Below are 21,020 nucleotides of genomic sequence, written 5' to 3'. Positions count from 1 at the left end.
TAACCTTGGCCTCCCGTCACCATCTCTCAGCCTAACCTACCTCACAGGGTTGGTGTGAGGATAAAATGGGAGGGGAATCACGTACACTGCCTTGAGCTCCTTGGTGGAATAGCGAGATATAAATGTAATAATGTGTGCAACATAATAACACCATCAGGGGATTTTACATATATTGCCTGGTCAGTGTGCCTGATCTTGTAAATGATGCCAGAGAATATGCAGAGTATCCAACTATCAACAAGGTATTTCACACATTGCTTGCCAGTATACATATTTGTTGTGTATGGTGCTTTTACAGAATATCATTGGCCAAGGCTTACAATCCATATCTTGACAAGAAAACAACAGAGGTAGGGAGGGAAATGGAGGCAGAGGTAAGGAGGGGAAGAATATGACTTTATTTCTTTTATGCTTTCTTAGGCTAAGGTCCAGTAGGGTAGGGAGACTAGGAGGTTATGCCAAAGACTTCACAGGAAAGATGGCTTGTGAGGTGGGATTTGAAGGAAGTAAGAGAGATGCATCACAGAGGTCTTCTGTGAGGCAGGTCCAGGCATAAGGGGCAGCAAGTGAGGAATGGTGGAGTCATTTGAAGGAACAGAAGACTTTCCGGCAGTTGAGGGTGATGGATCTGCTTAAGTGAAGCTTATAGATAGTGATGTATTGGATATAACGTGGAGACAGAAAGTGAGGCAAGGCCATGAGTTTTGAAGGTAAAAGATGTGAAGCTTGTACAGGATCTGGAAACAGAAAGGAAGCCAGTGTAGTAACCATGAGCCCAGAGTGACGAGGGAGTTGAATAATTTTGGTAGTAATGTACTGGATAACAGGGAGGGGAGCAAAGGAAGACAATGGAAGACCAGAGGAAAAAACTGTAGCAGCTGAGGTGGGAAATAATTAGGACAGGAACCAGAGTTGTCACCAAGCAGAGATGAAGGACCATATATTTACAGTATTGTAAAGGGAGACACAATATTATTTGGTTCTCCCAATCCTCTGGAGCAGGTTTCCAGGGGCACAAGGGGCTACAAGGGGGTTCTGTGAGTAGAATGTTACTGAGGGAATGCTCCCAACAATGGGGCTTTAAAATCCAAGCCTATGTATTTATAATACGAATATTTCATTTAAATTGAGACAGCATGGCAACATTACACATTTTCAATCCATCATTTTAATGAAACACAATGTATTTTTAAATTCTCTTAACTTATTGTTAACATGAATAACACATATACACTGAATATATCGTTAAGGTAGCCACTTTTATACAGTACTGTCATTAGTTATTCAACCATGATGAAATACAGTTTGTGTTATATGCAGGTTGGTTTCAGCAAACTTACAGTACTCAAGCAGTAATATAAAATTCATATACAGGGTCAGTGTGCGATGGCCACAATCCAGTGGCTCCAATACCCACACACAGCTCTGTGTATACAGGGGCTTCTTCTTTTTTTCTCTATGAGCAAGGGAATACTACACATGTTCAGAATCCCTGTAGGTGTGTAAAATATTCCCCTTTGAAACAGAGTACGAGGCCCCTGTGATGGCAAGTCTTTTCATTGTGCCCCAACCTGTCAATTGGAGTAAAGATTATTTTACAGTATATGGTATATTTGTACTGGCCCTGCAGAGAATTCAATCATTCTTTCTATAAAAAACCCCCTCAAAACCAAAGAACTATAGGATTTATACGTGGATAATGTTTGGAAGACATAGTGTACGATTTTAGGGGGAAACTACATGAATAAATACTAAAGGCTTTGAGGCTATTAAGCATATGGTATCAATCTTGCCTTTTAGTTTACTACAATTACTTAAATATTAACTAGTATGAATTGACATATTAGACCATCAGATTAATGGTACAGTACCTTTTAGAGTTTCTTCTTAGCCAGTTTAGTTTACTTTTGTTAACTTAAAAGTTCACAAACTTCCCCTTGAAATCTGATAAATACTAATAAAGGAGACCTTTGCAATACAGAAATAATTAGTTTAAACAGAAAAAATGTTTTAAATCTTTGCATTATTTTCTGCTAAGAAAAAACAGTCAACATAGATAGCTTGGACAATGATAGGAAACAATGATAGTTTTCCAGTTAAGTCTTCAGGAAGCCTATGCTTAATTTACATGACTTGTAAATTTGAAATAATAAATCAAAGGGATTTTATGGTGTATTTGTTACTAATTTACAAACTGAAATTATTGTATTGTAAATATTGGACAGTATAAAGCTGTACATCTTCAACAGATTTCAAGTACTCTAAAGCTGGTTTTAACATTTTTTTTCTTGAATGACGTTTTGGATATACAACCTTATTTTCCATAATTTGCAATCTGCACACTGTTTCTGTTTAATATACAACGAAATGTTCCTGGTTGGATATCCCAATATTTTACAGGATTGCTGAATAAGCTAATGCCGCTGTATAATGTCTTTTTCAGCCTTCCTCCTGTTGGACAAAAATCATTCACTCCCACTTTTGAAATGCTGTTAGAATGAAGGAATACAACCTGTAGGGGAGCAAAAGAAAAATAAGCCTCGAAGAATCCACATACAATATATTTAAAGAATGACACAGTTATTGAACATAGAAAGATGTGCAGTATAATCTTGAAAATAAAGTCCTAGTATATTTACTGGGGCTTACTCCCAGGAAAACATGTATAGATTGCAGTCTGAGACATTGCATCTAGAATTGAAGGGTAAAGCACAGGTTATAGATGCATGGGAAAATAATTCGATTTCCTTGTTTGTTTAATTTTTTATATTTCTTAGCTATGCTTTCTGAGGGTAAAATGAAAAGCTAAAAAATCTAAAGGGTTGGATCCAGATTTAAGCTGGGTCAATTACGCTGATGAAAGGGGACTTTACTGCCCTCTGAAAATGTTTTGGAAAAATTCAGGAGACCCAGCTGAAAGAGTTGAGCTGTGGTGTGTGCTGGGAGGCAAAAAATCGGGCAGAGGGACCTTCCACAAGCCGAGGAGGCCTTTCTCGTGCAGAAGATCCCTTCCTATCACGGAAGGCAGGTCCAGGATGCAACCCAAAGTGTTGACTAAACATTTGATTTAGAAATTAAGACAGGAAAATCCTGAAACATAAGTGGAGTGTATTCAGTCCAGATAAAGGTTGCCAAAGTCACAATGATAATGCGAACACCAATGATCATTGTTAGTTCTGTAATCGAAAGTGCGGGAGGGAAAACTGCCTGTGTGATTGGGGAAGAGTGGAGGAGTTTGTAAATCTTCAGGGTATTCTTGAACCTAGTCATACTTAGGCAGTCAGGCTGCATTATAGCTGAAAGTGGCCTTAATGTGTTTGTTACATGGTTTTGGTCATCTCTGCACACTGTCTGCATACTTGCATTTGACCCTCTCTGTGTACGTCTGTGTATTTGGCTTTGTAGTATATTGCTGGTGTGCTGTAAAAGTAATGTTAAATGTGCATGTTTATAATCCTAGTCATAAAAATAAGTGTGTTATATATGCAGTAACAATGCATTGCATAAGCTGCAAAAGGGAGGACAATATTTTAAAAATCTGCTAAATTGGATTACCTGCAGATATTTCAGATCTGGAAGACCAGTAGGCACTTTTTTCAGTTTGTTCTTTTCTAGATGTATTTCTCGCACATTTGGTATATTAGCAAAGGTTCCGTTTTCCACATCTTTGATTCTGTTGTTTCCCAGCCCCAACCTAAAGATAAGTTAAGAAACCTAAATAGCTTGGCAGCATGTCTTATGATAGCAGTTGGAAACAGTCTAACACATACAAAGTGCTGTAAATGTCTTAGCATTGCATTATCATAAATGGGCTCTGTCAGCATTCCTCATACTTGAGGAATCTGCACCATTCCCCTCTCTAAACCTTCTTTGGCCCCAGAAAGCTATTGAATATACCTTTTTTTGAAAGCATTGAACCACTTCTTCCACACCCCATCAGGTAACACACCTTCCTCTAGTAGAGGAACACCTTTAACTCTTTTGAATTTTTATCCTGAGATAGGGTGATATATACCAGTTTATACCAAGATTTGACCTTTTGTAATAGAAGCATGAAATTTTGGTGGAAGTGTACCTCACAACATTATAAGCATTCTTAGATGTGGAGCCAACACCACATTTGAATAGTAATGGTCATTTTTCAGTATGGGTGCAAGAAGATTAAAATCACATTTCATCCTTCGCAATACTATGAAAATAGTACTTATGAAACTTTGTGCACCAAAATTGTCAAAGTAGCACATACATTCGTAATAATATCCTATGCGTCAGAATGGCTCATTCATTATAAAATGTGTACAGTAGGGACATGAACATTTCTGTTAGGCAAAATTTTGCTTTATGGTATCTATCACTTTTACAAAGCGGGAAAGGTAACAGCGTTCCGTGCACTTTGGTGTTCAGTCATGCCGGCCACATGACCACGGAAGCGTCTTCAGACAGTGCTGGCTCTTTGGCTTAGAAATGGAGATGAGCACCACACCCTAGAGTTGGACACGACTGGTTGGGGACACCTTTACCTTTTTAAATTCCATGCATGATTTGCAGATGGCTACTGAAAAGCTTTCATTTGCTCAAGATGTATACTAATTCTCTTCTAATAGTGATCTAACAAATTAAAGCAACACTAGCTCTAGGTGTAGTATGAGGATCCAGAACTGAAACTGAGTGTGTAGCTGAGTTTTTACCTTAAGAATATAAGAAGAGCCATGGTGGATCAGATTCAAGGCCTACCTACCTAGTTCATCATTCTGTTCACACAGTAGCCAACCAGATGCTCATGGGAAGCCTGCAATCAGGATTTGAGGGCAACACTACTCTCCTGTTAGTATTCTCAAGCAATTGGCATATAGAGGCATATGCCTCTGATACTGGAGTTAATACATTTATTCAAAGCATTTCTGTCCCGCTCTTCAGTCAAAAGACTCCCAGAGCGGCTTACAAGAACAGACAGGCTCTGCTCTCAGGCTCACAATCTAAAAAGACACAAAGCACAAGGAAAGGTATTAAGAGTGAGGCGGGGGGGAAGTATGATGGTGATGCTTCAGTTGCCCGAATGGATGGGAATATATCAATTGAACTCAGGCTTGCACTGCATCTATTGTTGTCCTAGGCTGGCCTGTTTTTGCTGGCCTATTCCTCTTCTGTTGTTTCTTTTCTTTTGAGTTCAAGCCTGTGTCTTCACCAATTCCCTCAGGGCAAGATGTTTCTCAGTTGCAGTTGGGGGGGAGGGGCCACTAAAGGGAGCTACATGGTGCCAGTTCACCAGTGGGAGCAGGTGGTGGCAGGTCACCTTCCTGTTCCAGAAACGAGCATTTCCATTTCAAAACTTGTCCTTGGAAGTCCTACATCAGAACTGCAAGTGATGGTGACTGAGCAAGGACTGCGACTGGCAGGGCTGGCCCACGCGCGCAAGGCCTATTGGATGTTGTTGTTGTTCAGTCGATAAGTTGTGTCCAGCTCTTCGTGACCCCATGGACCATAGCACGCCAGGCTTTCCTGTCCACCGCTCTCTCCTGGAGTGTGCTCAAGTCCATATTCATTGCATCAGTGATGCTATCTAGCCATCTCATCCTCTGCCGTCCCCTTCTCCTTTTGCCTTCAATCCTTCCCAGCATCAGGGTCTTTTCCAGTGACTTTTCTCTTCGCATTTGGTGGCCAAAATATTTGAGCTTCAGCTTCATTATCTGTCCTTCCAATGAGCACTCAGGGTTGGTTTCCTTTAGGATTGACTGTTGACCTCTTTGCGGTCCAGGGGACTCATAAGAGTCTTCTCCAGCACCACAGTTCGAAAGCATCCATTCTTCAGCGCTCAGCCTTCCTTATAGTCCAGCTCTCACAGCCATACATTACTACTGGGAAAACCATAGCTTTGATTATGCGGACCTTTGTTGGCAAGGTGATGTCTCTGCTTCTTACTATGCTGTCTAGGTTTGCTATAGGTTTCCTCCCAAGGAGCAAGCGTCTTTTAATTTTATGGCTACATTCATGGCGAATGTTGGCGATTTGATCTCTAGTTCCTCTGCCTCTTCGGAACCCAGCTTGTACTTCCGGTAGTTCTCAATTCACATACTGCTGAAGCCTAGCTTGTAGGATTTTGAGCATAACCTTGCTGGAATGTGAAATGAGTACAATTGTACAGTAGTTTGAACACTCTTTGGCATTGCCCTTCTTTGGGATTGGAATGTAAACTGACCTCTTCCAGTCTTGTGGCCACTGTTGAGTGTTCCAAATTTGTTGGCAAATTGAGTACAGCACTTTAACAGCATCATCTTTAAAGATTTTAAATAGCTCAGCTGGAATACTGTCATCTCCGCTAGTTTTGTTGTTACTAATGCTTCCTAAGGCCCACTTGACTTCACTCTCTAGGATGTCCGGCTCAAGTTCAGTGACCGCACTATCATGGCTATCAGGGACATTCAGATCTTTCCTGTATAGTTCTTCTGTGTATTCTTGCCACCTCTTCTTAATCTCATCTGCTTCTGTTAGGTCCCTGCCTTCTTTGTCCTTTATCATGCCCGTCTTTGCACAAAATGTTCCCTTGATATCTCCGATTTTCTTGAAAAGATCTCTAGTCTTTCCCATTCTATTGTTTTCCTTGATTTCTTTGCATTGTTCATTTAAGAAGGCCTTCTTGTCTGTCCTTGCTATTCTCTGGAACTCTGCATTCAGTTGGATATATCTTCCCCTTTCTCCCTTGCTTTTTGCTTCCCTTCTTTCCTCAGCTACTTGTAAAGCCTCCTCAGACAGCCACTTGGCTTTCTTGCATTTCTTTTTCTTTGGGATGGATTTCGTTGCTGCCTCCTGAACAATGTTACGGACCTCCGTCCATCGTTCCTCAGGCATTCTGTCTATCAGGTCTAATCCCTGAAATCTATTCCTCACCTCCACTGTATATTCATCAGGGATATGATTTAGGTCATACCTGAATGGTTTAGTGGTTTTCCCTACGTTCTTCAATTTAAGCCGAAATTTTGCAAGAAGCAGCTCATGATCTGAGCCACAGTCAGCTCCAGGTCTTGTTTTTACTGACTGTATGGAGCTTCTCCATCTTTGGCTGCAAAGGACATAATCAATCTGATTTCGATATTGACCATCTGGTGATGTCCATGTGTAGAGTCGCCTCTTGTGCTGTTGGAAAAGAGTGTTTGCTATGATCAGCGTGTTCTCTTGACAAAACTCTATGAGCCTTTGTCCTGCTTCATTTTGTACACCAAGGCCATGCTTGCCTGTTATCCCGGTGATTTCTGGCCTTCCTACTTTAGCATTCCAATCCCCTATGATGAAGAGGACATCTTTTTTTGGTGTTAGTTCTAGGTCTTCATAGAACCGATCAACCTCAGCTTCTTCGGCATCAGTGGTTGGGGCATAGACTTGAATTACTGTGATGTTGAATGGTTTGCCTTGGATTCATACTGAGATCATTCTATCGTTTTTGAGATTGTACCCCAGTACTGCTTTTCCCACCCTTTTGTTGACTAGGAGTGCTACTCCATTTCTTCTAAGGGATTCTTGTCCACAGTAGTAGATATAATGGTCACTTGAATTAAATTCACCCATGCCTGCCCATTTGAGTTTGCTGCTTCCCGAGATGTCGATGTTCAATCTTGCCATCTCATGTTTGACCACCTCCAGCTTATTCATTGCTCTTACATTCCAGGTTCCTAAACAATATTGTTCTTTACAGCATCGGATTTTCTTTTCACCACCAGACACATCCACAGCTGAGTGTCCTACTGGCTTTCGCCCAGCTGCTTCACTCTTTCTGGCACTACTTGGAAATTCCCTCTGCTCTTACCCAGTAGTATATTGGACACCTTCCGACCTGAGGGGCTCCTCTTCCGGCATCATATCTTTTAGCCTTGTGATACGTTCCATGGGGTTTTCTTGGCAGGAATCCTGGAGTGGGTTGCCATTTCCTTCTCCAGAGGACCATATTTTGTCAGAACTCTCCACCATGACCTGTCCTTCTTGGGTAGCCCTGCACGGCATAGCTTATGGCTTCACTGATTTACGCAAGCCCCTTCGCCACAACAAGGCAGTGATCCATGAAGGGGGCCTATTGGATACTGCCAATTAATAGCTTTATCCTCCATGAATTTGTCTAAGCCCTCTTGACAGCTGTCCATGTTGGTGGCCATCACATCTTGTAGTAGTGAATTCCATAGTTTAACTATGTGCTATGTGAAGAAGTATTACGTTTTATCTGTCCTGTATCTTCCACCATTCAGCTTCATTGTGCAACTCATCTAACTGAAGAGGTTCATTGCAAACTGATATGTGTCAGTACATAGAGGAAGCTTTGAATAACAAAATGTTTAAGCTACACACCATAACTTCATGTGCATGCCTTGTTCTTTTGACACGGACAACTTTCAGAAATGAGTTATCCATTCCATGTGATGCAATCTTGGCTTGTGTGAGGGCCACTGTCTGATCCCTGTTCCTGTCATATTTCAGATTGCCTTCTCTGTGATCCATGTTCCTGTCATATTTCAGATTGCCTTCTCTGTGATCCATGTTCCTGTCATATTTCAGATTGCCTCCAAAGCAGAACCACAGCTTGTTGTAATCATGGGTATCGGGCCATGTCCATTGAATATGTTTTGTGATAGGTCTAGATAAACCATTATACACTAACATCGGATAACTCAACATCTAAATTAGATTCATAGCATGGCACATCAAGGAAGCAAACTTAAATGGATCAGGGATCTATGGCAGAAGAAAAACTATAGACCTGGGGTGCACTAATAGTGCCTTTGGTAAGTGAGTATTATTTTTAAAGAATTATTTGTTCTAATCACTGTGTCATTCCCTTAATGATATAATCTGGAGAAAGTCCTAAAGTGTCTACATCACATCAAATACTTGTAACTTTCCATATTTAAGTTTTACCTTTGAAGATTTTTATATCGAATAAAGTCCTCAAGCTCAACTGCAGTAATTTTGTTGTCATCTAGGTGAAGTTCCAGTAGGCTGGATGGCAACCCTATTAAGAGAAACATGAAGGTGATTAAGGTAGACACAAACATTTTCAGGAGCTAATATATAATTAGATGTGTTAGGATAAAATGTGGAAATGGTATCTTAACAGCTCTGACTGTGCTGCCAGCCATGGCAGATATAGTTGTGATAGCAGTGTACCATCACAAATGGTACTCACCCCAGATACACACTAAATTACAGGGCTGCCATTGCAGATAACAAGTTTCACCATGGCAACCCTATATCCTCAGGGTCTGCTTTATTCATAAAAGGTGAGATCACAACATCCTGTGTAAGTGGGTGGGCTTGAATACATCTGTGGTATTTTATAGGAACATAGGAAGCTGCCTAATATCAAGTCATAACATAGCTCTATAACTTCATTTTATACAGTTTTTAAGTTTCAGCTGGTACTTCTTAAAATCTGCAAAATGTGGAATTTCTCAGCAGTTGGTAGGCAAGTTTTTTTTTTCTTTCTAATAAAAATATGTGATAATTATCACCACATGTAGGATTTTTCCAGGGGATGTAGCAGTTACAATTTTGTAATTGTCAAGGATGTTATGACAGCATAGACTATGGAAAATTGTAAGCATAATACTATCCTTGTCATACTCTTTTCATGCTGATCTGCAAAATAGTTTTCCAAGTTAAATTTATGGAGCCACCAGTACTTCAGAACAGTTGGCCACTATGCTAAAAAAAATAGCCATAAGTAGTTGTTTTTCTGGTGTGCTTTAAAATTAAGAGATGGTAGACAGTGAGCACTTCTAGATTTGAAAAGCTTTCTGTTTATGAAATGCATTTATCTGTTTTCTGTACTGTACCATGACCTCAAGCATGCTTCTGGTTTCATTGTGGCTTAGGAAAATATTAAATCTCCAGTGCTATTATTTCTGGCAACACTAGTATGAAAATACCAAAGGACAGTTTCTTCTCCTTAGCATTCCTGTTCTACTTTTTTCTTAGTGTGGGTAGAGATGTAACAGTTATGGAAATTTTGAAGCCATGGGGAAAAAACTGGGGTTTTTTCCCTGGGAAAAAATGGAAATGTTGGTGAAATTGAAAAATAAACAATACTTATTTTTTTAGCACTCTTTACAGATCTAAAGTCACTTTGTTGCTTTAGGACAGCCTTCTCCAACCTGGTGCCCCCCTTCTGAGTCTTGTTTTGGACTTCAGCCCCAGGCAGAATGGCCAGTGGTCAGGAACGCTGGGTGTTGTACTCCAAAATATCTGGAGGGCACCAGTTGGTGGAAGACTGCTTTAGGAACATAAAAGATATTATGTATAACTTGGTTTGGTCCTAAAATTTGTAATTATTGTCTGAATGAACTATACTTTTAAATGTAGTATACATTTTATGATCATTTTATGAGCAAAGCAAGTTACACATAACACATTTTAGGTTCCTATTTTATGTCTGACCAGGAGGAACTTCAGCAAATAGTCCCTGAAACATCTGTATCATCCTAGAAGCCAGGAGAATCAGGAAGAACCAGAGGCAGAGGAAGACGGGTGTATAGCAGCTGTTTCTGTTTATAAGGAAATTCAGGAAAATTCCTAAACCTGTTTCTGTGTGTAAACAGGAATTGAGCGAAATCTGGCCTGAAGGAAAAGCTATCAAGATTTTATTTAGCTGGGAAAGTCCCTGCTTAAGAATGGAAAGAAACAGTTTTTAATTAAAGAACCTTTACGCAATTTCAAACCTATTATTTGAAGAGTGACATTTTATTCACTTTTGTAAATAATTTCCATTAACGGAAAGGTTATCTCTAGTGGTAGTGTCAATCCCATGCCTACTCCATAGGAACAAGGCTATACTGAGTTTCTTTTAGGTAGCAAAGATTTCTACGTGAAACTGCTGGGGGAGGTTACCCAGGAATGTGTCAATATGCCAGTGGCACCCAGCATTACCTCTCAAGTTCATCTTACCTAAATAAGGCAGTAGATGTCCTGAATCTGTGCCTGAGCAGGGTAATGGACTTGATGAGGATCAACAAACTGAAACTCAGTCCAGAAAAGACAGAGGTACTGTTAGCGGGTGGTACATCTGCCCAGTTGAGTGGTCAATTTGTCGGGGGTGGGGTTGCAGTTCCTCTGAAATATCAGGCACACAGCTTGGGGGTGCTCCTGGAACCATCATTGTCATTTGAGGCCCAGGTGGCCAGGAGTGCCTTTTATCAACTTAGGGAATATCAACCTGTCTAAACAGAGATAGGTTGGTGACTGTTATCCATGCTCTGGTATCCCCCTGGTTTGATTACTGCAGTACATTGTACGTGGGGCTACCTTTGAAGACTGTTCAGGAACTTCCATTAGTTCAAAACAGAGCTCCTAGGTTACTAACTGGACTGGCTGATATGATCATGTGATGCCTAGAACACACACTTCCGTATAGGAGTATGTCAATCCTCAACAGCTTCAGATAAGCACTGGAGGAACACTTCAAATTACTTGTTCTCTGTCCTGCTGGTCATCCTTAGTCTTGTCTCCAGCTCCCACAATGCACTATGCCAAGATAACGCTATGTGCTGGTCTCTATTGCCTGTCAGACAGCAGAATGGTCCTGCAACCCATCTATGGCCCAGACTGAAAGTATGCCACAGCTTCACCCTCTGCCACTGCGTAGTGGCCCCTCTATGAGCTTCAGTCATTTTAAATCTATTTTCTCCCTTTTACTGTCTGCCTAGCTGTACAGGTATCTTTGCCCTTCCATGGGTGAACACTGGTGTGCTCACAGACTTGTGGATCTTGACAACAATGTGTTAACGTTTGTAGATTTCACTTTTGGAAAGAGACGTGATTGTGATATGTTAAGTAAGTAGATCAAAATTATTTTGAACTCAATCAACATGATGTCAATCTCAAAATTGGAAAGCAGTATACATAGCAAAATGTTAAATGCAGTTGATTTAAAGATAAAAAGACAACCTACCTTTAGGAATAGAGGTTAATTTAGCTTCTGCAATTCTGATATGATAGACTGTCACACCTTCAAAAGCCCCAGGTTCTATTCCTTCATTATCTAGAGGATTTGCACTCATCTCTGCCAAAAGAAAGCATTTTATAACAGTTGTGAGTGGTGGGGCTGCAGTTTTTAAGACCACCTCCCTTCCTTCTGATGGGACTTGTACAGCATTAGTAAAGAATTTCTTTAAACATGTGCAGAATGCCATGGTTTCTCTTATCAGAAACATCAAGAATTCTCTACATTATCAGAAACATCAAGAATTCTCTACGTACTCATGGATAGGGGGAAATGGCTTCCATGTGACTTGCAGATAAAGTGGGGGCCCAACATCTCTCATTTTGAATTTACGTTATGTAAATGGCATAAGTTCTTGAATTCATGCATTTTTAGAGGAACACCAAAACCCCAAACAACAAAATATATCAAAGCTTCTAAAATGTAAGGGAACACTGCTCCTAGTTGCATGCAATTCTTTCAAAAACTTCAGTCAACCTTTCAAAAAACAAACATTTCCTTAGGATTGAAATAACTAATTTCCACAAGATGTGGTGATGGCCACCAACCTAGATGTCTCTAAAAGGGGATTAGACAAATTCATGGAGGATAAGGCTATCAATGGCTACTAGTCATGATTGGTAAATAGTAAATAAGGTAAAGGTGTCCCCAACGTGTCCGACTCTAGGGTGCGGTGCTTATCCCCGTTTCTAAGCCAAAGAGCCAGCGCTGTCCGAAGACGCTTCCGTGGTCATGTGGCTGGCATGACTGAACACCGAGGTGCACGGAACGCTGTTACCAGCTTTCTTCTCAGTAGATATGTATGGTATTGCACTGTAGTCTGTGTTGGATTGTGGCCTTAGGCTGTAATCCCTTTAGATTGCAAGCCTATAAATATCATTTGCTGTGGAACAACAGTGGGAGACAGCTGTCTGCCCTCATCTGCTGCTTTTGAGCTTCCCATAGTCAGCTAGTTGGCCACTATAGGAAATAGGATGCTTGACTAGATAGGCCTTTGGTTTGACCCAGCAGGGTGGTTCTTAAGTTTTAATTATTTAAGTCATATAAGCCAGGATGATGGTTTAATTTAAGACAGGACCCCCAAAAGCAGGAGAACCTAGTTTCAAGGCTACAGTTTATTTCTAGAAATGTGGTCATAACTTCTGATCATGTATGGAGTACCTTTCACCACTGATTAATCGAAACCAGCTTCCATATGACTGTGACGAGAAAGATCTTCCATGTTTGTGGTGGGAGCAAAGGGATAGGTTGTCCATCAGTGTTACATGCAGACAGGTTTGAGACGCCACACTTTTTAGTTTAGAAATTACCCGACAAACTATCCCTCAAGGAGTTTCACAAGAAAGTCAAGCTATGCAAGTCAATCCCTCATTTTCTACCATTAGGAAACATTAGGAAACACTTTCCACAATAGGGGTGGACTAATTCACTACCATCCTTTTCTTCACATACAGTCTCCTGCCATATTCTCTGCATATTTCTGTGCAGACTGATATGCTCCTCCCCAGTACATCCTTTTACATAACAAAGGCAGGGAGAGCAATCCTATGTCCTCTAGACAGCATCTGGAGGGCCATAGGATAGTTCAGATTCCTGGATCCGAGGTTGGAGTCAGTGCTCTGGCTACCTCTCCAAGGTCAAAAAAACAACCTCAGAGAGGCGTGAAAGTGGGCTGTTCTGTGGGTGGGGCAGGGACTGGGGAGGCCAGCTCACAAAGAATCCACCCACCTCCCCAGCCTCCTTCCCTCCCATTTCGCAGAGCCCCAGCTAGATGGGCGCAAAAGCCCGTCTAGCAAAAATGCAGAGCAGGAGGAGTTGGGAGGCAAAGATCACTTCTCCATTCCTCCTACTCTGCATAGGATGCCCATCAGCCTAAGAGTTTGGAGGTTGATGGGCATCCCAATAGGATTGTGCCCTAAGAAACTGACACTTAGGAGTGCTTATCAGGAAAATGGCATTAATGTCTGTCATCCTGATGAGACGGGAAGATAGCTGCTTAGGCATGTAACACAGGGCAGCGGGGCAGAGTTGAAAACCTAGCCAGCCTGACACAAGGTCTAACATGCAGTTCAAACTCAGATAAGGGTAAGGGACTACTGAGTGAGCCATGCAATGACTCAGGCTGCCTGCATTGTCTCTGTGTGGACTATTTTTGCCTCGTAGGAAGTTTCTCCCACACATTTAGCTTCACTGAATAGGGTAGAGGAGAAGCTAACCGGCAGCCAGTAAGGAATCAAAATTTTACTTGCAAAGCTTGGGTTAGGAGAAAACAGATCTACTACTGGGAGGTACTTCTTAAGATAAGATACGAACCTTCCTCCTTCCCCCTCTTGTTTGAGTTTGAACTGAAGATTAGTTTGGAGGGCCAAAACAAAAAAACAAGAAATTCAAAAAAATTGAATGTCGCTCTTTTCCCTTTTGGTGGGTTCTGCCATTCAGTCCATAATGGTATAATCATAATGGGCAGTATCCAAGTATATCATTCTGTTAGTATAAATGACATTGCGCTAGCGGAAACTAGGCTCCAAACGATGTGCAAGAGAGCATCCAACTAAAGTTACACTTGTGGAAGCATAGTTATGCAATTGGTTCTACATTACGCTTGCACAACCCATTACACTTGTGCAATGGGTTGTGCAATGGCAACCACTTACAAAACCAGTTGCAGAAGCGTAATGCACAACTAATTGCACAATGGAAACATTTAGTGGAGCTCTGCTAGCACTGTTTGAGTTTGTGGAATGACACCATTGGATCCTGCCCAATGCTTCATAACAAACCACAATAATTCTAGTCCAGTTATAGGGTCTATTTTAAAAATACTTGGATGCTAACACTAAAAAGTTTGTATTAGTTACTGGCAGCTTCTGTGCCATCTATAGAAAGCAGGGTTCTTTAAAAGTATATTGCTAATAGCAGATGGTTAAGTTCAAAAGGACTGCAACTAGACAATTATTGAGTAATTTATTGTAAAGGAGAATCTTCTTTATATGCGTGAGTAAGATTGCTTCACTCTTGTAGTGTTTGCTTTCTATACTATGTTGAGCTTTTGGTGCAGAATGTGTTTGTGCATCAGTTCCTGGCCTGTGGTAAAGTAACACTCTCTTGGTGAAGCTCAATGTTTCTGCTGCTTGCCTGCTAGTAAAAACGATAAACTCTTATAGAAAGTTAAACCATAATTATCATGACAGAACATTCTCTGATTTTTTAAAAATAATACTGAACTATACAAGGATTTTGGAATGCTGTTAGAAATATAAATAGCCAGAGTTGTTGCTGTTAGGTAATAGGATTGCTGGCTTGTCCACATCTGTGCTGGATGATCATCTTTCTTACCTCTGAGAAAAGGTATGTAGGGAGTAACCAATGTACTGATTTATAGGCTACTTAAATTCAAACTATGCACTCTGGCTATGAGAATTACAGTTATTTGTCTTCCCTAGCACTGTAAGGTTTGTAGCTTCCAACAGAAAACACCATGAAGATTGCGTGCTGAATTCTGCACAGTACATTTCTAAGCTGGGAACACTTCCAACAAAATCTACACAGAGAAAATAGATGGCCAAAAATCTATTGTTGAAGCACCTTACATTTATATATTGACTTGTCAGTTATAAGCAAATTGTCTATGGCCCAAATTAAGCATTTGGCCTAATACGAGGCAATAAGTACCTTGTATTTTCTGCACCAATGCTTTACATTTCTTTGATATTTTGATCGTGAAACAATTGTTTTTAATGGTGAGAATGTAAATATTTGGTAATATCCAATAGGAACTGTGTGCATGTGACCAGCCCTGCTGGCCTCAGTCCTTGTGCAACTAGTCCCAGTACATGTGCACCTGTGATATAGTGCTTTCGTGCCCCTTCCAGGAACCAGCGTTTTTGCTCACGTTGGGGCTTGCCCCCAGGAGTGCTATATTGCAGCCGCATGCAGTAGGGGCCATGGATTAGGGCTCAGTGGAGCTGGCCACATATGCACAGCTCCTATTAGTTACTACCCATTGTTTATGGTCTAGTATTAAAAGTATTAACAAACCATTTGTGCATTCTCAGTCACATAGTCATCTTTTGCCTATTGTCACAACTATTTGGCTCCATGCCCAGCATGCAGACAGCTCTCTCTAAGAGGTTCTGCTTGCTACCTGCCAAGAATTCCTGCTCTGACCCCTGCTTTCATCTAGGGCTCATTTATTCTCCCATTTCCATCAAATTGCTGATGGCTGAAATAATACTGCAGTGTACTTTCTGGTTTTTATACACTAGCTTGATATAAACAGCACACTTACCTAAAACATGTAAAGACTTCATTCCCTTAAATGCTTCTTTGTGTATCTTTTTAACCTTATTATCATGAATTCTTATCTCGGCTAAACTTTTTGGCAGATTTGTTGGGATCTCAGTTAAATGATTATGGGACAAGTAGAGGCGCCGCAACTTCTTTGTTGACTGAAAGGCTTTGGGGTGGATCTTGGTTATTTTGTTGTTGTTCAAGGCAAGTGCCTAGACAAAATATGAAAAGATGAAGTTAGAAAATGTATTTTACTTTTAAGCCTCTCACGTAGGAGGAAACTATTATATTCTCAAAAAATTGTATAGCTACATTGTTATTTTTTGTATTTGATACAATGCAATAGATCATGACAAATTTAAACTGGTTATTCTCCTCCAAAGATAAGGAACAGGAATAAGGCAGCTCTAATGATCATGCATGGGGATATTTCTGTCCTGAAGCTTTCAACATGGCCACACCTGACCATTTTCCCCCTGACTAACTCAAGTTATATATGAGATGTTTCTGTCTCTAGTGAGATACCTTCTGAATATTTGTTCAGTAAGCAGCACATTTTTAAATTATACTACCAAATATTTGTTCATCTTGGAATTTTGTAATCATTTTATTTTAATTTAAATGCTAGGCTAAACAAAATTTGTTTCTTATGAGGCCAATACCTTTCTGTTGGTGAGGATTCAAACTACACATTCATCTGGCATTCAAGCCACTGGAAAGTTTATACAAAAACATACATGCAATACTTTTTACTTAGCTGTACTTTGACATATGAAGATATTTCTTGGAGTTTTCCAAGAGACAGAATTAAGTTATTCATCCTGAGCAAATTTGGTTAACACATAATTAGATTGCAAACAATGATCTGCAAACATGTTGTACAAAAATAAGATCTTTTAGCTAGCAGTAGACTTAAATGATCTTTTTATTGTAGGTTGGTGAAATGTTTAACAAGGCATATGGTATATGGAAAGCTTTGTTCTTTGCGTTTGGGATCAAGTAATAACTGATTTTAACATAGCTTTTATGTTTTTATGCATTATTTGCATGTCTTTTATCCTATTGCAAATATATCAACCTGTCATAGTCTTTGATCGAGAGGAATGTTAGGAACATTAGAAAGTAAACTTACATATAGTGATGTGAGTCCTTTGAGATCATTTTCCTTGACCTCTTTTATTTTGTTGTTTTGAAGGTCTATCATACGTGTATCAAACGGAATATTCCTTGGTATTGAGGTCAAACCTATTTATAAGGAATTAAAAAATGAAACGTAAATATACATATACAAATAGAAGACCACTTAAACCTCCAAGTGGTCAGTAAGTAAAAATACTGCATCACCAAATTAATTCCATAGTTTAGGGAGCAATCCTATGTCCCCTAGACAGCATCTGGGGGACATAAGATTTTTCGGTTTCTTGGCTCTGAGGTCAGAGCCCAGAAATCGCACTCCCCACCCCCTCTTAGCCGGTGCTGTTCTCTCTGTGGCAGCTACACAGCACAGAAATGGGGAAAACGGGGTCATCCTGGGGGTGGGGAGGGGAGAAGACTGTAGTAGCTGCGTTATGCAGCGTCCTATGCACTGCATGGTCTCTCCCGCTCCGAAGCTCCCTGGCTAGACAGGTGAAATCACCTTTCTAGCCAGAAATGCAGGGCGGCTGGAGTACAGAGGTGAGGATTGCCTCCGTGCTCTGGTCGCCCTGTATTGGACAATCATCAGCCTCCAAGTTTGGATGCTGATGACTATCTCCATAGGATTGTGCCCTTAATTTCCAAAAAGTTATCGGGTTTCTATAAAATGTATCAACTGGAGGAAATGGGGTTGTATCCATTTGGCCATCTGCCAGTGGAATGAAAGCTGGCAGAACATCTTCCTTCCATTCCCCCTAAATCTGCTCTGGAGGTTTGGGAGGCCCTCCAGAGCAGTTTTGGGAGACATTTGGTGGGGTAGAAGGAGAGAGGATGCAGAAGTCCTGTAGTATGAGTGGATATCCTTTTGCCTAACATTGGATTTAACCTATGGTCCTTCTGCTGTCTATGTCAGAAGTTTACTTTTTTACAGTGTATTTCCCTCTAAAATGTGCACAAAACCATCTCCTCAGAAGATGAAACTGATTTGCCTGTTTTTCAGATTAAAAAGGATACCAAACTGCGGCTAAGGTCCAAATGGCTTATGTCAGGGGTCGGCAGCCTGGCGCCCTGGCACCTACTAGGATCCCCATTGTCACTCACTCCCACTGCCTCCCCCCCACTAATCCCCACTGCCGCTTCTGCCCCTGCCATGCTCAACAGGTAGGAAGTATGAAGTTGGCAGATCGGCAGATTATCTCCTGATCTGCCACATTCATGCGTCCTCACTGCTGTGGTCAGCACAGTGGGAGGCAGAAGCAATGGTGGAACGGCAGCAGGGATGAGAAGAGAGGTAGCAGGGAACAGAAGCAGTTGGGGTAGGAATATGAAGGAGGCAGCAGGGGAAAGGAGAGGTGGCAAGGGAAGGAAACCCTAAGCAGGAAGAAGCGGGACAAAAACTGTGAAAATCCAGGAAAGGGTGGGGACAAGAGAAGTGAGAATCCTGGAAGGAGGGTAAGAAAATGTGCCCACAGCCCTGAAAAAAAGTTACATGTGCCCATGGCCCATCCAAAAAATGTCACATATGCCCACAGCTCCGAAAAGTTGCCTATCCCTGGCCTATACAGATACACATATTTGCCCTTTTCAAGGCAAGGCTTTCATTCAGAGAGCCCTCTCTCCTTTAAGGACAGCTTTTGGGCAGTACAGGGGACCATGGAAAGAAGGGTCTAAGTATAAAGTGCATGTGTGTAAGACTTCATGCAACCCTGGGGGGAAAATCCTTTTCTGCATCCCCAAGCACTTCCAGGTGCACACTAGGGGTTCCACATGCAGAATATTTAATGTGGTCGTTTGGAAATGATTTTAGAATTTGAAACAGGCATTTAGTGAATTGCTTTGAATATGTACAATACCATCCAAAGATCCTACTAAAAACAGAGTAAATTCTATGCAAAATATATTGAGGGAATTTTGGGAATAACTACTTCATACAAGAAGCCTCACTATAGAATGTTCTGAGGTGTGTGTGTGTGTGTGTGTGTGTGAGTGAGAGAGAGAGAGAGAGAGAGAGAGAGGGAGAGAGAGAGTTGAGGTTAAAAACTAATGATCGATGTCTTCATTGGTGCTCTGCATAGTACTGTGACATGGCTATATCTATCTTTTGTATTGCTTTACTATTTGATCTTTGTTAAAAAAAAATGGTCTCTCTCTGTTCAAGATATGTAGAACTATGCACATAAGTGACAGTTTCTTACATCTGATAAAGTGGACTGTAGCCCAAAAACAATACCTCAATAAGGGCACAATCCTATGCATGTTTAGACAGAAAAACAACCTACACCTCCTAGCATACTCCAACCATGTGTTAGTCTTTAAGTGTTAGTCTGAAGATGCCATAGTAATTTTTGTTTTGTTTTTTCAAAAGACTATTTTAGTTCAAAATACTATTTTAGGAAACCTGATGTTCTAGTGGGGGTCCTTTTGTGCCCCGTGGGAAGAATTACCATTCACAGTCACCTGAGAAGGAGCTGAGGATCCAGCTGTTGTTGCATCATCTTGGTGCTTGGGAAACTTTTGTATATGGAAGGAGATGAGACAACTCATACATGCCAGAGTGGGGACTCCACTGTTTTTGTCTACTTGAGTCTTATATTGCCAATCACAGCTATCCCTATGGGCATGGTGTATTTACAGCTATCAGTAAAATCATGTGCAAGCCCCACAGTCTAGCAGTGCTCATGTCGTGTTCCCCCATTATTTGAATGATAGGATGGTGGTTGCTTTTAGAAGTTGGAGTAGTACTGGAATCAGTTTGCAGTTTATTACCTATTCAGCATGGGCTTAGTTAATACCTGGTAAATAGAAAGCGTGAGAGTCGACTTATTCATGTTTTACAAAAAGACTGCTGAGAATTGCTTGGTTACACACTTTTTGAAAAAGGGCTTTATGCCTGATTAGCAAGGTTAACTGAGAGCTTTGACTGGGACAGAGAAGGACATAACAGATGGTAAACCATTTCTTTCCCATGACTTGTGTTTATTTTGTGGTGTCCACGGAACCTTAATACCTTGTTGATGGCAGCTGTTGAAATAGTCCTTAGGAACTTCTGTTCTTGCGCAAATGCACCTCTGGACTTCAAAGGCAGTCAATAATAAACTGTACTATCTCCAAATAGTGCCATTTCACAAGTGAATTGCATAAGTATAGAAATAAGTGAGTATGTGTGGGTGTGAATGCACAAACACACACACATATAGTTCAAATGAAAATAATGTATAGATTCTTAGCCTTACCCAAATCAGAACAGTGGACAACTCTTGAGTAGCACTGACATCCAAAGGGGCATACTGGAAATAGGTCAAAAGGAATTAAGGGCGCCCTCGTTGGAAACAGAGAATTATCATCATCCCTGTCGTCTTCATCATCTAGGTCTTCCATATCCATGAACATTATGTTCTTGAAGGTGAAGTATGAAGGGCTTATGAAAGGCTTAGCAGAGCACAACCCCAAGAGAAGGAGAAGCATATATTTTCTCATATCTTCAGAGTGCACACTCCTAGAACAAAATACAACTTAGAATGCAGAATGAAAAATGTCTTAACCAAACCTATTTCAATAGTATTAAAATTACGTAAGCTGCTACATATAAATGTCTAGAATGTCAATATTAACTCATGTA

At 40.8% G+C, this 21,020-nt stretch overlaps 2 protein-coding genes across 8 annotated transcripts in view; one reads left to right on the top strand and one right to left on the bottom strand.

The window, feature by feature from the left end:
- Window positions 1-21,020, top strand: part of CENPP (centromere protein P) — a 272,212-nt gene that overhangs the window by 108,970 nt on the left and 142,222 nt on the right. The gene's annotated exons all lie outside the window — the stretch shown is intronic.
- Window positions 1,157-20,878, bottom strand: ASPN (asporin). Its single transcript, XM_084839854.1, has 7 exons — window positions 20,635-20,878; window positions 17,400-17,512; window positions 16,266-16,479; window positions 11,927-12,037; window positions 8,899-8,992; window positions 3,556-3,694; window positions 1,157-2,512 (listed from the first exon to the last, which is right to left on the bottom strand). The coding sequence occupies exons 1-7, from the start codon at window positions 20,876-20,878 to the stop codon at window positions 2,315-2,317; spliced, it is 1,113 nt and encodes a 370-aa protein (XP_084695980.1). The 3' UTR covers window positions 1,157-2,314.

This window comes from Heloderma suspectum, chromosome 2 (genome assembly GCF_057233095.1).
Source record: "Heloderma suspectum isolate Gila_16-S chromosome 2, 16-S_ref, whole genome shotgun sequence".
In the NCBI taxonomy this organism is placed as follows: domain Eukaryota; kingdom Metazoa; phylum Chordata; class Lepidosauria; order Squamata; family Helodermatidae; genus Heloderma; species Heloderma suspectum.
Note: the sequence above shows the minus strand (reverse complement) of the source record. Positions and strands in the feature narration are given on the sequence as shown.